The sequence below is a fragment of the Heptranchias perlo genome, chromosome 14, assembly GCF_035084215.1.
Source record: "Heptranchias perlo isolate sHepPer1 chromosome 14, sHepPer1.hap1, whole genome shotgun sequence".
Classification (NCBI taxonomy): Eukaryota; Metazoa; Chordata; class Chondrichthyes; order Hexanchiformes; family Hexanchidae; genus Heptranchias; species Heptranchias perlo.
The window spans coordinates 37,641,908-37,656,096 of record NC_090338.1 but is presented as its reverse complement, the minus strand read 5'-3'; the positions used below and the strand labels follow the sequence as shown (position 1 = coordinate 37,656,096).

At 39.0% G+C, this 14,189-nt stretch overlaps 1 protein-coding gene across 1 annotated transcript; it reads left to right on the top strand.

Moving 5' to 3' along the window:
- The first annotated feature begins 1,261 nt into the window (after positions 1–1,261).
- On the top strand, positions 1,262–13,862 carry LOC137332447 (eukaryotic translation initiation factor 4E-binding protein 3-like). Its single transcript, XM_067996294.1, has 3 exons — positions 1,262–1,539; positions 7,664–7,834; positions 11,997–13,862. Exons 1-3 carry the CDS (start codon positions 1,410–1,412, stop codon positions 12,026–12,028), a joined length of 333 nt encoding a protein of 110 aa, XP_067852395.1. The 5' UTR covers positions 1,262–1,409; the 3' UTR covers positions 12,029–13,862.
- The last annotated feature ends 327 nt before the right edge of the window (positions 13,863–14,189 follow it).

Below are 14,189 nucleotides of genomic sequence, written 5' to 3'. Positions count from 1 at the left end.
AACTGTTGGTCAGCTTTTGTGAATTTTTAAAGGGCATATTTGCACTGCAAGTTTAGTATCAGCGCAAGTGGTTTTGGCTTTGCGCCATCACTAAATTTGTACGGTGTAAACCAAGTGTCAAGGGCCTAAATGACTCTAAAGATAGTTTATCTGCAAATGAGGAGACTCCTTCCTTCAGGAATTTCACTCCACTGAAGTATTAGATCAAGCTCTGACTCCAGATTCAGGCTGCATTTACACTTTGGGTACTTCCAGATTGTTAAAAAAAAACTTGTGTTTATATAACACCTTTCACGACCTCAGGACACCCCAAAGAACTTTACAGCCAATGAAGTACATTTTTGAAGCATAGTCACTTGTAATGTAGGAAATGCGGCAGCCACTTTGCACACAGAAAGGTCCCACAAATAGGAATGAAATAAACGACCAACTCATCCTTTTTTAGGCATTGTTTGAGGGATAAATGTTGGCCAGCACACCTGGAGAATTCCTCTGCTCTTCTTCAAATAGAGCCACGGGATCTTTTGCGTCCACCTGAGAGGGCAGATGGGGCCTCAGTTTAACGTCTCGTCCGAAAGACGGCACCTCCGACAGTGCAGCAGCACTCCCTCAGTACTGCGCCGAAGTGTCAGCTTGGGATTATGTGCTCAAGTCTCTGGAGTGGGGCTTGAACCCCTGACCGCTGCAATATAGTGAAAATGCAGCCTGAATCTGGAGTCGGTGCCTGATCTTAATGGAGGCAGTGTCACTCCACTTTGCTTTAGAGTTAGTTTGCACCTAGACACCCAATTTACACTGCACAAGTGGCATTGATAGGAAGCTGAAACTGCTTCCCATCAACACTACAATTGGTGTGATGGCACCCGAAAATGATACTTGGGCCTTCTTGAGAATAATAAAGTAACTGGTACAGTGAAGGAAAGGCTAAGGCTTACATTACAGGGCATAGGATTGTAGACTGATCGGATTAAGGAATCAATTTACTAATGTGTGTGTATATATATATATATATGTATATATATGATGGACTAATTTCGTATCAAATTGATACGGTGGTTTAAAGAGAGACATTGACCTAATTATATCATTCATGTTTGTGCAGTGCAGGTTCGCATAAAAGTGTTTTGCACATTTAATTTGGGAGAGGATCTGAACACCACGTGAGCAGCTATAGGCACTTCTCGGAACTGTTTTTCCACAGACTGTAAGACGAAGCTGCTGCCTGTCACTCGGCGTCATGTCCGCCCCTTATTTGTAAATCGAGCCGCACATGGTTTGCCTTCAGTGTCCTGCAGCAGACGGAGCTCGAGTGTGCAGCGACTGTTTGTGTGCCCTCGTCGCCAAACAGCTGTTTCTTACTTCTGGCAAAGTTTTTTCTTGTCGCTTTTTTTCCAGAAAAAAAGATCGTTATGTCTACAAACTGCCATCAAAACAAAAGCTGCCCGATCCCAACCAAAGTTCTCCTAAAGGATTTGTCCCAGCTGCCCGATTTGTACAGCAGCACGCCGGGCGGCACCTTGTTTTCCACCACCCCTGGAGGTAATGTAGCGAATGTCACTGAATGTATCTGTCACCACCGACATGGGCAGGCTTCCCTTGGCTTCCGCTAAATCGTCGGTTGTCGTTATTTGTTGCAGCCAGTTGAGTAAATGTTCACTAAGGGTTTTAAAAGCAGTGTTTGTGACCAGAGGTTTTTCTTACTTAAAGTATCAAAGTTCAAGAAAAGGCAAAAAAGGACGGCGGGGCTACTCGATCCTCTGTTTGACTCGTTTCGGGTGCAGCTCCAAACAATAAATCTGTCAAATGAAGCTAGAATTCCAACATTAAATTCAAGATTTCTGTAACTTCAGAGATGTTCCTCTTGATTAAATACGTGTCGATATGGCAGGTTGTTTGCACTGGTTCCAGCTTTCGTCACCCAGTGACTTGCGTTGCTTTGAATCACATGCAGAATCCGTCAGCGGACGTAAATATTTTGAAGCAGGAGGCGAAGCTTGTTTATTTCAGGGATCAGGGCTGCAGCTCATACCGACGAAAGCAGCCTTGTCTCGCTACATAGAAACACACCGAGAACCGTTTTCTTGGTTAAAGATGAACAATCAATAGTGTTCACAATTGGCAGTCATCAAACCCTCAATAACTAAAGGCTCAGGCGTGTGGAAATAAAAATTCAATGTCACTGCCCCATCCATTGCACTTGAGTTCTTAATCTCATTCAGCCCTGGAGGAAATCCTAGAAGGAATTAGTGAAAATTGGAAAGAAAGTCAATTTCACTTTTTGTACGCTTCTAGACAGCTAGTTTGGGAGCTACACTGGTAGAAGCCAAGGAACGATTGATGTTCTCACCCTTGTGAAAATATAGTGTACAAAGATGTAAATAAAGTAGAGCAGAAATAATTCTATTCAGTGCCAGAGTGAGCCCAAGTATTAGATAGATCTGATTAAACTTTGATCAATAGAATTCACATTGAATCGGCTAGAAGAGCATTGTACAATTTAATTTGAGATAGTTTACTATCTGTAGCTTATGGTGGGGCTCATTGCTAAGACAGATACAGGATCTGAAGCATTTACACTACTGGAGACTTCAGGCACAGAATTAATGGGAGTGTGCAGCGCTGCAATGCCACCGTACTGACATTCTCAGTTTAATTGCATTGTCAAGGGTGGATTCAGGGATATTCAAAGACCCTGTAAACCATGCATTCTGCCAATTTAACAAGTGGTTGGAGGGTTGAAGTTTGCATTGGTATCGCCATGCTTGATGGTACAAGTTGAAACTATACAAAAATCAGTCTGGAACAAAACATGATGTTTTGATTTACCCCATGAAAACAGCAAATGAAAATTAAGTTACAATGCTGAATTTCACTGTGCTGATTTTAAGCAGAAGAGTGTGGCTTGATGAACTGTTTCAGCCATGTCTTTCAGGTTTACATTAGAAATAACAGTTGAGGTCTCCTAGGTTTATTTGTGCAAAACCCACTTTTCCAAAGGAGGTACCCTAAGAGAGAGGAGATTAAGAGGAAAGTAACTGCAGTACCTGTGTGCTCCTGTTAATGGGTTTCATGTTGCACGACATACACCACAAGTATGTGGCAACCTATATACTATATTCAGTATTGGGCTGCACTATAGGAAGGATATTGAAGCTTTAGAGAGGGTACAGTGCAGATTTACTAGGGTGCTGTTTAGAATGAGAAAATACAAATACAAAGAAAAACTTGGAGCTTTTCCGGTAGAACAATGCAGATTATGGAACAATATGATACAAGTGTTTAAATTATGAAAGTATGGATCAGGGCAGATAGAATCAGAGTTTCCAGTAGTTGAAGGGTCTAGAACCAAGGGGCAAAGACACAAGATTAAACGTAAGATTTAGAGGAGAGATTGGGAAACTTCTTTACACAGAGAGCTGCGAGGCTGTGGAATTCACTTCCAGGGTTGGCGGTTGAGGCTGAAACTATATCAAACATTCATGATTAGACTGGATAGGTGGGTGAAGGAAAAGGGGATAAAGAAACATGAGAACAGGGCAGATAAATTTGATATGCTTGCTTGGAGGATAAAGCTGACATGAACTGGTTGGGCTGAATGGCCTTATTCTGTGTTGCAACTTCCATCTATTTCTATGTATATATTCCTGTGTTACCACAAGCTTGGCCTGATGCAATTTTTGTAATGGTTTTAGCTATTTCATGGGGGAGAGGGAGAGAGTAATGAACAGGAGCAAGTTAATTTGGATCAGGTAGATTTTAACACTTTTCTGTAGTTTGTGTTTTGTATTTGCTTGATTCTGATTCAGTCTGAATAGCACACTTGTGTCAGGTAATGCAAAGCGTCTTTACAATTGATTTCAAAACATTGTAAAGAATTGGTCGTAGCTTGAAGGTAGCATAGTGCCCTCTAACTTTGGCTCCATGCAATCTTCTTTTCATACCTAAAAATTTAGATTACATTCAGTTTACAGTGGCGGGTCACAATTTTCCTTAATCTGATTTGTGAGACCTGCTATAATTTAGGACCAGTTGCAAATACCATGTAGAAATTAGACTGGCTATTAGATGCACAAACTAGGAAGAAACTAATTTGCTCAGATTTTTATTTAAAGTTTTATTGTTATGCAAGATCAACTTGCATCAATCTAAAAAAGATAGAAACTGGCACAGTCAGAAGGATGAAGCCACATAATATGAAGCAGAAATCCATAGCCTCAGAAAATCGCAACTTACAGATTATACTGACATGTATATAGGTCAAACCTCAAATTGAGCACTACTCAAACCTCCACTCCAACTTACAACTTAGTATATATTTTTTTACTTTTAAAAACTTTGCCCAATATAGGAGCCAGTACAGTATCTTGATCAGCAGTATTCCATATATACAATGGTTGAATCAATAACCCACAAAGCAGTTTTGAAACCTGATAAGCATTGAGTTTGTATCATGGGGATCATTTAATTCTGAAATACCTACGTGAAGAGGATCCTAGATCTATTCTATTAGAAAATTCAGTGAAAAATAGTCAATGTAAAGGTTATCTTTCTATGACTTGTGTTGTAATTTCATTAATAAAGCCTATTTTATGTGTGGATGTGCGGGGATTATACGTGACCAGTTTGCAGGAAGTTATTCACTTCTGGTTTCCCTATGCAGCTTCTAACCTTTTATACCGGAATAAAAAAGCAGAAGCTAGGATAATCATATTGACCGGACATTATTTTAATGAAATCATGGTAGATTTCTTCTGTGTACATTTGCTTTTGGACTGTTGATGTATCTTTTCCCAGAAAATTTTCAGTAATCACTGGTAATTCGAAGGCTGCAATAAGCCACTTCTAAAATGGTTAATTGTGTACCCATTTAAAAAATATTGAATAGATAACAAATGTAAATGTAAGGTTGAGCATAATTGTGACAGTATTTACCATTAATTAGTTTTCTATTTTTCTTGTCTAGCAATGACTGATAGTGGCTGAAACCTTTTCTTCAGGATAAGTTATTCTGTTCTGAAATATGGAAAATAACCTGTCAAAATTTTACAGCTGTCAGGAATGATGTAGGCTTGTGGTTAGAGCCTGCTTTGCCGTTCCATCACTGTCATGTGACCAAAATGCCTGCGAGCATGGAACCTTTTACTTTGAAATGTTCTCACACTTGCAGTGCACAATTGCTCTTTGCAAAAAAGTGCATGTGAAAAGACAGAAAGGTATTTGATGTGTTGTGATTTCATTTATCTTAAGTAAAGGTGTTTAAAATTGCAATGCTAGACAATTCTGGGCAATGTTCAGTTCCATCTTGGTTTATTGTCAGTTTATTCAGACCCGCCCTAAACCTCTTGTTTGTGTAGTTCATTCATCTGTTCAGGACGTAGATTAAACATGAATTATGTGGGTATATAACACGTATAGCTGCAGCAACACCCTATTCAAAACGCATTGCTCAGAAATCATGGATATGTGCTGATAAGGCATATCTCATGGGCCGCACTGATGACACGAGCACTTTTTGCTCTTGTTCCCCCCCCTTCTATTGAACCTAATGAAAATATATTGCATAACATGTTTCTGACTGAGATTACAACAAGGTGGTTCATGTAGGGTCATGGATTTTTGCCATAATATTTGTTTTTATCAAATTTGAAGCTAATCACATTGAATTGGATGTTTAAAAATATTCAGATAAGGGGTTATAACGTTTCCATCTTTTCAGTGAGCGAGCATGTGTGTAATTCACTTAACAGTCAATAACAAAGTAATTTTCTTTAAAAATCATGTCATGTGATAGGTAATAATTGCTGCAGAATGGATGTTTTCATGCCAGTTGAAAGTTTTTTTTATTCGTTTATGGGACGTGGGCGTCGCTGGCGAGGCCAGCATTTATTGCCCATCCCTAATTGCCCTTGAGTTTAGTAATTCAGATGCTGGCTATCCATTGCATCTTAGAACACAGACCGTGTGATCTGTACAGGGTAAACATGTCAGAAAAAATTAAAGGGCACTATTTCAAGTTTCAAGTAAAACAAATACAAATTTTCCAAGCATAGGGTCCAATGTTGAAAATTACATCAAAATATAACTTGTGTCACTTGTGATTGACAAAAATAGCACACAGCTCCTCTGGTTCTTCTCCTTCCTCGAACAAAAAAAAGTTTGCTAAATACATTTTCATGGAGACAATGTTTAATGAAAGTGTAACTCAAAGCCACCTACTGGGTCGCACAAGTGTCATTGTCTGATATAATCACCTGATAGCCCCTTCCACCTCATGGGGAAGTTCTTGATCTACATTCAGCCAGTGGCACAGTTCATAGAGGAAAGTTAGTTGTATGGAACAGTGTGCTAAACCTATGTTATTCCATTTTGTAATGCCACATTAGTACTTCAGTCCACTGCTCTAGCTGCTCCCATTTTCTCATGTCATGCAGTTTGCATTAATTATAGATGATAAGACTAAAAACAGAAACTGGTCACACAGCATTAAATTTACAACAAACATTTTGTACAGCTTGAGATTGTTTAATAACTGATTGATTGTGCTGAAAGCATTAAAATCTGACACATAACCTTCCAGATAGCAAGTTCTGTCGGTACACTTCAATTCTATATATTTGCTGACAATTGTTACTGGATTAAAGGGCGGCAGTTCATGCTTTTAAAGTCTGGATCAAACATTTCGATCACATGATGGTGCATTCTCACTCGTCAATCCGAAAAGGCCACTTTCCAGCACTCCAGCCAAACATTATTTGTATCATCGGACCTGCCTCTTCAATTCTGAGTAATGACACACTAAACTTCACAGGTAGTAGCTGCACATAGTGTAAGCTTTCTTCCCTGCAACATTTTTAATCCTGTTTCCTCTACTAACTAAATATTTCTGATTTAAATGCGCAGCATGGTGTGATACAGATCAGGAAAGTCCCGTGATCGATACTTAGTCTGTACAACGTTAACAAGCCTCAGTCAAGGCAGCCAAAAGGCTACTTGTGTCAGTGTGGCTCAGTGGTAGCCTCTGAGTCAGAATGTTGTGGGTCCAAGCCCTACTCCGCGACTTGAGCACATAATCTGGACTGATATTCCAGTGCAGTACAGAGGGAGTGCTGCGTTGTCGGAGGTGCTGTCTTTTGGATGAGACCCCGTTTTCCCATTTGGGTGGGCGTTAAAGATCCAAGGCACTTTTTGAAGAAAAACACAGAGTCCTCCTAACGTCCTGATGAACACTCATCCCTCAACCAACCAATATTAATTAGTCATTCATCGCTCATCTCCTGTTTTGTGAGACCTTGCTATGTGCAGATTGGTTACTTTGTTTGTCTCCATAATAACAGTGATTACATTTAAAAGTAATTTATTGGTTTTGGGACAACCTGAGGATGTGAAAGGTGCTATATCATTGAAAGTTCTTTCTTCACTGTTAGCATCAATGTATCTGAATAAGGCAGGAATGAAAGAATCTGTAAGAGTTCCTGCGGATAATCCAGCCTTACACATGATGAATGACTACTTGATCATTGGGTAAGGTAGTCAGGGGAGGGGGATGGGTGGGGGCAAGTGTGTCTTTCGAGCTATAGTCTAGCATGGGTCACAGCGAGTGCCACGGTAAGAGAACAAAATTGTAACAGAAAATATCTCAATACTCTTACTGTTTCTTGCTCAGGTACACGGATCGTCTATGGCCGCAAATTCTTGCTGGAATGCAGAAATTCCCCAATTGCCCGGACACCTCCATGCTATCTTCCTCAGATCCCAGGAGTAACTATGCCTCAACATTCAACGTTAGCTAAAGTTGAGGAAATCAAAGAACATGAGACAGAGAAAGAAACTCCAGGTAAGAATGAATCTTGTAAAAAGTTTGAGAAAACCTAAATAATGAAACTTTTAGAGGGAAATAGAAGGAGCACATTTTTAAAAAACTATGACCACAGTATGAAAGGATCCCGATATGCAGTATGGGTAATTGGGAAGCTCTATCTCAAAATCTAATGGATAATAATGAATACTTGGTCCAGAAGGCCTTCACTTTGGGAAGATAATTCCATGAAAAGTGTAAGTGTCTCCCTCTGGCCTGCTGCCTTACCCAGTAATCTGTGATATTTAGTTTCTGTTTTGATCAAAGAGAACAGTGCAGTACCTATAAAAAGCAACTGTAAAGTCATTGGGTGTTCTAAAATCAATGCCTTGAAGTAACAAGTATTCATCCACAGTATATACAGTAATAATGCTATCATAGTTTCTCTAGTAAGCTGTAATAGCACCCTCGTGTTCATACCACAAACCAGTTGCAAAAAGAATCAGAGAAGTGATGAAAATACAATACCTTTAAGTTTCTAAGTTAATATGTGCCAAGTACACAGCAGTATTTGCCACCAAATTTATGTAAAATGGCATTCTGTCTTCTAAATAATGTGGATTTACCAAGAGTTGGTCTGTGACAGCTGGACTTTATTAGTAACCTGTTTAGGTTTGAGATCAAAAGTAAAAGTTATAAGATTGCTCTGGCCCTTCAAAATTACAAGGGTAGATTTTCAACTTACCACCCGGGTGTAAAACTGGTGTTGCAGATTGGCCACCCCGTGAAAGAAATTTCTATAATGGACGGCCGATTTGCAACGCCAGTTTTACGCCCAGGCTGCAAGTTAAAAACCTACCCCATAGTCCTTTGGTGGCATCTCTTTTACCTGTCAGGACCTAAAGCCTAAAGAAATGTTATCAAAAATTAACTGTAAAATAAGATCGGAGCTTTATGGATTGAAAGGTGCAAATGGTCGAATATGTCAAATTGTTACTACAGGTTTAGAATTTATATCAATTCAACCTGTGGAAAAAAAAGTATGACCGAACAATGTTTGTATTGCATCCTGTTCTTAATCCATTGAGAAAAATGCACATTTATGATCTGTGCTTTAAATCAGGACAGTTTAAAATAAGATGGGTTTTCTTGATAAATTGCCACTGATTAATTTTCTTGTGCAAAAAACAAATCGACATGATTGGAAGTTACACTTAATACCTGAGGGTTTTATGTACAAATAACTCAATCTAGTCAGTAATTAGCATAACTGAACATTTTAATTGCTATGCCAATTTACTGATTTCATTTTCATCAAAAATATATGCGGATGTAGTTGCAGACATGAATGTAATTTTTTGAGGTTATAACCATGCTTCTCCAAAAATATTCGAAGTGAAGTTATCATTGATTTTCAAATTGTCCTGAAGATCCTGTTGTCTTGGTGGATTTCTTCATGGAGAGACTTGGAGTGGGGGGAGGGAGAAATATATATATTTTTTAAAGGATATTTCATAACAAACCATGCTACAAGAATAACTCCGGTCAGTGACAACCAACATCGGCACGACTCAACCCCCACCCCCTTTTGCTGCCTGAAGGGGAGTACGTAGAAAAATATAAGCAAGATAGATTCCTGTCAGAACTAACAAAACACTACTAATTGGTTCAAAGCTGTTGCATGATGAGAATTTGGCTGCACTGTGATTCCAGTCTAGAATTTTAGGGATATGGGGAGCACAAATACAAACTAAACCCAAGATCACAAATAAATTTTACACTGCTGGCTATGAAGAATTTGTTTTTCTTTCTCTGATGTTACTGCTAATTCTGTATAATAGCAAGAAAGTGAATGTGCCCAGAAATTGTAACTAGTACCATCTTTTTAAAAATCTCTGGTGTGGCATATTTCAGTCATACCTTTAGTCATTTGTAGTTTTTATACTCATGACTGTCACATGTATCGAATGATTTCATATGACCTGCAACCTTGTTTTGAAGTACTTGATTCACAGAGTCACGAGGAAAGGTTAAAGTCTGAAGGGTGATATTTATAGTGGGTGTGTGAGCTGCAGCCTGTACAGTAAACATTTCAGAAGTACCTGTGATAAAGTTAAAATTTAATAGATTTGTGACAGTCAATCAGGGTGTTAAATTAGTGTAAGTTGCTACTTTGGCTGATTCTACTGCTGGTCATTCTGCTTCGAAAAGAAGTTGATACCAGAAGGAAAAAATCTTGTTTTCTTGTAAACTTGGTAATTCTTTGATCAGCAGATAGTGCATCTATCTGCAGATTTCCTGGAGAGTTCAACATTTAAAGAATAAGTTTGCTGTTTGTTCAGTAATCTGCTAGACAAGTTTACCTTTAATTAGCATAATATAATCTTTGAAATTAAACTTGTAGCTTTTTATATTGTTTTTAGATTTAATTTGCGAATTTTCTTTCAATGGTGACAATAATGCCTTTCTAGAAATTACAGAAACTCAAAGTAACATTTTGCACAAGGAATCTAATGTTTTTTTTTGAGTGTTACCACTAAATCTTTCCGATTTATCTTAAAACAATTATATTGAGAATTTTAAACATTGCTGTAGGAAGCCCTCTGTGGCTTAAAAGACAAGTGCACAGCCCAGCATGGAAGTTAGCCATAGAGACTAGGAAGGTTCCAGGTGGAGTCCCTGATCTATCCTAAGTTAAATGATCACAACTGGGGTAGGGAGAACAGCAATATAGTTGGCCTCAGTGTCCACTGGACAGGGTAGAGGGAACATTAGCAAGGTTTCCCACTCCTGATCGCTATTCAGTGACCAACGGAAAGTGCACAGGTGCAGACATCGGGTGATACCCTGTACAGGTGAATAGCTTCCTGGCTTTCACTTTCTAGGATCAGCATGAAGAACAGCCCATAGGAGGAGGTACCAGAGGGTGATCAGTTCCAATGGAACTACCCCAACAGGAATATCGTCAGGAGAGAAAGGGACATAACTGGGGGGTGGAAATCAAGGCAAAGTACATCTAAAACAATTTTTTAGAAAGCGTCACTAAAGAATTGGGACTTGGAATGGTGACCACAACTAATACAATTTTAAATAAAAACAGAAAATGCTGGAAATACTTAGCAAGCCAGGCAGCATCTGTAGAGAAAGAAACAGAGTTAACGTTTCAGGTCGATAATTCTTCATCAGAACTGGCTAGTTCTGACGAAGGGTCATTGACCTGAAACATTAACTCTGTTTCTTTCTCTACAGAAGCTGCCTGACTTGCTGAGTATTTCCAGCATTTTCTGTTTTTATTTCAGACTTCTAGCATCTGCAGTATTTTGCTTTTAATACAGTTTAAAAACTGCTGCAGTGCATTTTGTATCTTTAAACTGCAACCTAATCAAAAGGTGATATTTTGCAGCTCATAATTTTAGTTTGCTGTATAGGTTTTATCTTATAATTGTGTTATTTACAAAGTAATTGGTTTTAGTGAACGTTAAGATAGCCCCAAAGCAAACCTTTTTCAGGTCCCGATAGCTCTTCATTCCTGGTATCCAATAACCACTTGATGAAATATAAGCTGTTGACAGTTACTATTTTAACTGAGAACATGTGCTACTGCTTATGTTTATCAATCAAAGAAAACGTGTTATTTCATGTGCTGGACAGATTTCTATTGGGCAGTGAGTTGAAATCAGCTGCCCGAACATTGCCTGGAATAGAATGTGGTATCCAGCATGCAACATATAGTACTTTATTCAAACAAGATATTATGTGAGAAATTTGGGAATGCAGTATTTGAATTTCTGAGGTTAAGTCTATCCGTTTACAGAGATGCAGATATGATATCTGCCTCTTTGACCTGAAAAAAAATAAGTGAGGATTTTGAGCTTAAAATGCCATCCAAGGAAATGCAGACTGGGAAGTCAGTGTTCCACAAAAATGTAATGTTTGGGAGATGAGGCAAACCAAAAGGAAGCTTTCTTTTGAAAACTAAGCAATGGGACAGTTTCATGCAGCCCACTATTGTGTCAGTTTCATGCAGCCCACTATTGTGTCAGTTTCATGCAGCCCACTATTGTGTCAATCTGAATGCACAGTTCCCCCTGTCATTTTTAAGTGTTTGAGCTATTAAAATAAATGCTTAAGACTTGAGAAGTGGTACAGAAGCTTTAAACCAAGATCTGTATACTAATTTTGTCTTGTTTTCAATTTATAGCTGATGACGCTCAGTTTGAGATGGATATTTAAGCTCCCTACTGGAAGAGGAAGATTGTTCTCTTGACAGAAGCACTTGTGTTTATTGAGGAGCAATATGTTTATCCTGAAAAGTCATGAAGCTGCTGATTCAAGCAGTGGAAGTGTAACCATTTGTACATTGTGATTTTACAGTTGGGGAAGGGTTGACTAAATTGGTGCTTGGTTTTTTCATGCTGCTTTTCTGCAGGAAGTTTTTTAAATTTGTCTTTTAAAATTTTAATGGTTTACTACTTTAATGAAGATACAGTGGCTATCTTGGTCTTTAATTCCAACCTATTGGCTTTACAAGTTTTTAATTGACTGTTAAGGAGCCAGTGGCCCAGGTTTTCTTGCAGTAGCGAGATTGGTGACATGCACTGTCCAGCGTGTCAATCTCGCCATTTATAACCTACTCCATATTTTCCCGCAGTTCTAATTAGAATATGCCGCAGCGGGTCTTGGCGGCAAATCAGAAGCTGCGCAGCCATTGGCCAATATATTGATCCCACTGTTAATGGTGCGATTTCTTTGTTATGGTGGCAATTGAAGTGCTGAACTCAACAGCGATGCTACATTATTACCTCCTCGTTGTAACTGAGATTCTGATGTAAACTACATTTACATACGTGGAATTGTAAATAAAGAAGAAAAGAACTTGCATTTATGTAGTGCCTTGCACAATCTCAGGACATCCCAAAGTACTTTACGCCAATGAAGCACTTTTTGAAGTATAGTCAGTGTTGTGATGTAGGAAACTCACCTGCAATAAACTCACCTCTTTGTCAGCGGATCTTGCTTGGTGAGTGGATCCTTCCCAGTGGCTCATTTGCGGGATCCTTCTCATTTGCGGGATCCTCGGTAAAACACTAAAATTCTCGGGTGTATCAGTTACCGCCTCTCCAAATTCAGATTTTATTTCTGATGTCTACATCCCATTAAATTATCATGTTAAGGGGGGTTCTCATCCAACCCAAGCAATCAGAGGCACTAAAACCATTCTATGATAAAAGGTTCTTTTATCTGCCTACTTGAGAACTAATTCCGGTCAAAGAATTAGATCAAAGTTGAATCTTGGTATCAGTCATCCACGTTTGAAAGCATACTCGGTTGTATTTTGCCATTTTGTAAAACTATCGATAATGTTTGCTGCTTTTGGGATTAGGAAAGGATCGGGATCCTCCAATTCTGTTTTAAAATCAAGTATAAGTAAGCCATTAAAGTTACACATTCAACTACTTCAACAGTTATGTGTTGTTGCTGGGAACAACTTTCTTATTAATAAACCAAGTCTTCGAATTATTAATGAAGGGCTACGTTAGGGCTGCCTGGGGTTATAAAGTACGTCTTGTAATTGGTCAGTAATAACAAGACCCAACCAGCAAACACATTTAGCGCATCATTGAAAAGCAATCAGTGAATGTATTATAAAGTCAATAAATCATGCCACTTCCATGCCATTAGCGCTATTACTTTTGAGTTTAAGCGGCAGCTGAATGAAAACTGGCATAACTGCTGGAAAATCGCGATTGCCATTGATTTCAATAGGGGGCGGGGCTATGATAATTACTTCCAACTGTTTCCGGCAAGGATAACAACAAAAGTTCCAGGAAAATAAGGTGTGGCATAATTAATGGCGTAAGTCACTGACTCCATAATTTGCTCTTTGTTTTGCATTGTTCAAGCATCTCAACATTGGCGCAAGTCTCTCCATGGGCCAGCCAATATCTCCACTGAGAAACATTGCCCAGCTACTGAGTCAGGGACAATACTTGTAATCTGTTGGCAGTTGATTAGTTGAGAAAAGGGTGCTGCCGAGCACCTGTTCAATAAACCTGTCAAAAAGCAATTCTATTTGTCACTCATTCAATCAACGTAACCTTCAAATTGTAACTGCATGTAGCTCTTACAGAATCTTGAAAAAAAAATTATGCGGACTTTTTAAGGCGGTATCTACGTGCTATACTGTTGGGCTCTCAGATAGGATCCCATCCTCTGGCATTCTACTTTAGATTTGTCTGAGGAAGAATTTCACTTGACTCTTCCGGATTGTTGGAGGCAGGCGCTGTACTGTAGTGCACAAGAGACCAGGCATGTCTTGGCTTGAATGCTCAGCTGTTTCCAGAAAAACTTGCACAACTGTTGCTAATATCTCAGGGAGGTTGGACTTGTATGC

Coding starts and splice junctions, on each gene's coding strand:
- LOC137332447 (XM_067996294.1), top strand. CDS start 1,410: ATGTCTACAAACTGCCATCAAAACAAAAGCTGCCCGATCCCAACCAAA. Junction 1,540..7,663: donor GTTTTCCACCACCCCTGGAG/GTAATGTAGCGA, acceptor TTTCTTGCTCAG/GTACACGGATCGTCTATGGC. Junction 7,835..11,996: donor GACAGAGAAAGAAACTCCAG/GTAAGAATGAAT, acceptor TTCAATTTATAG/CTGATGACGCTCAGTTTGAG.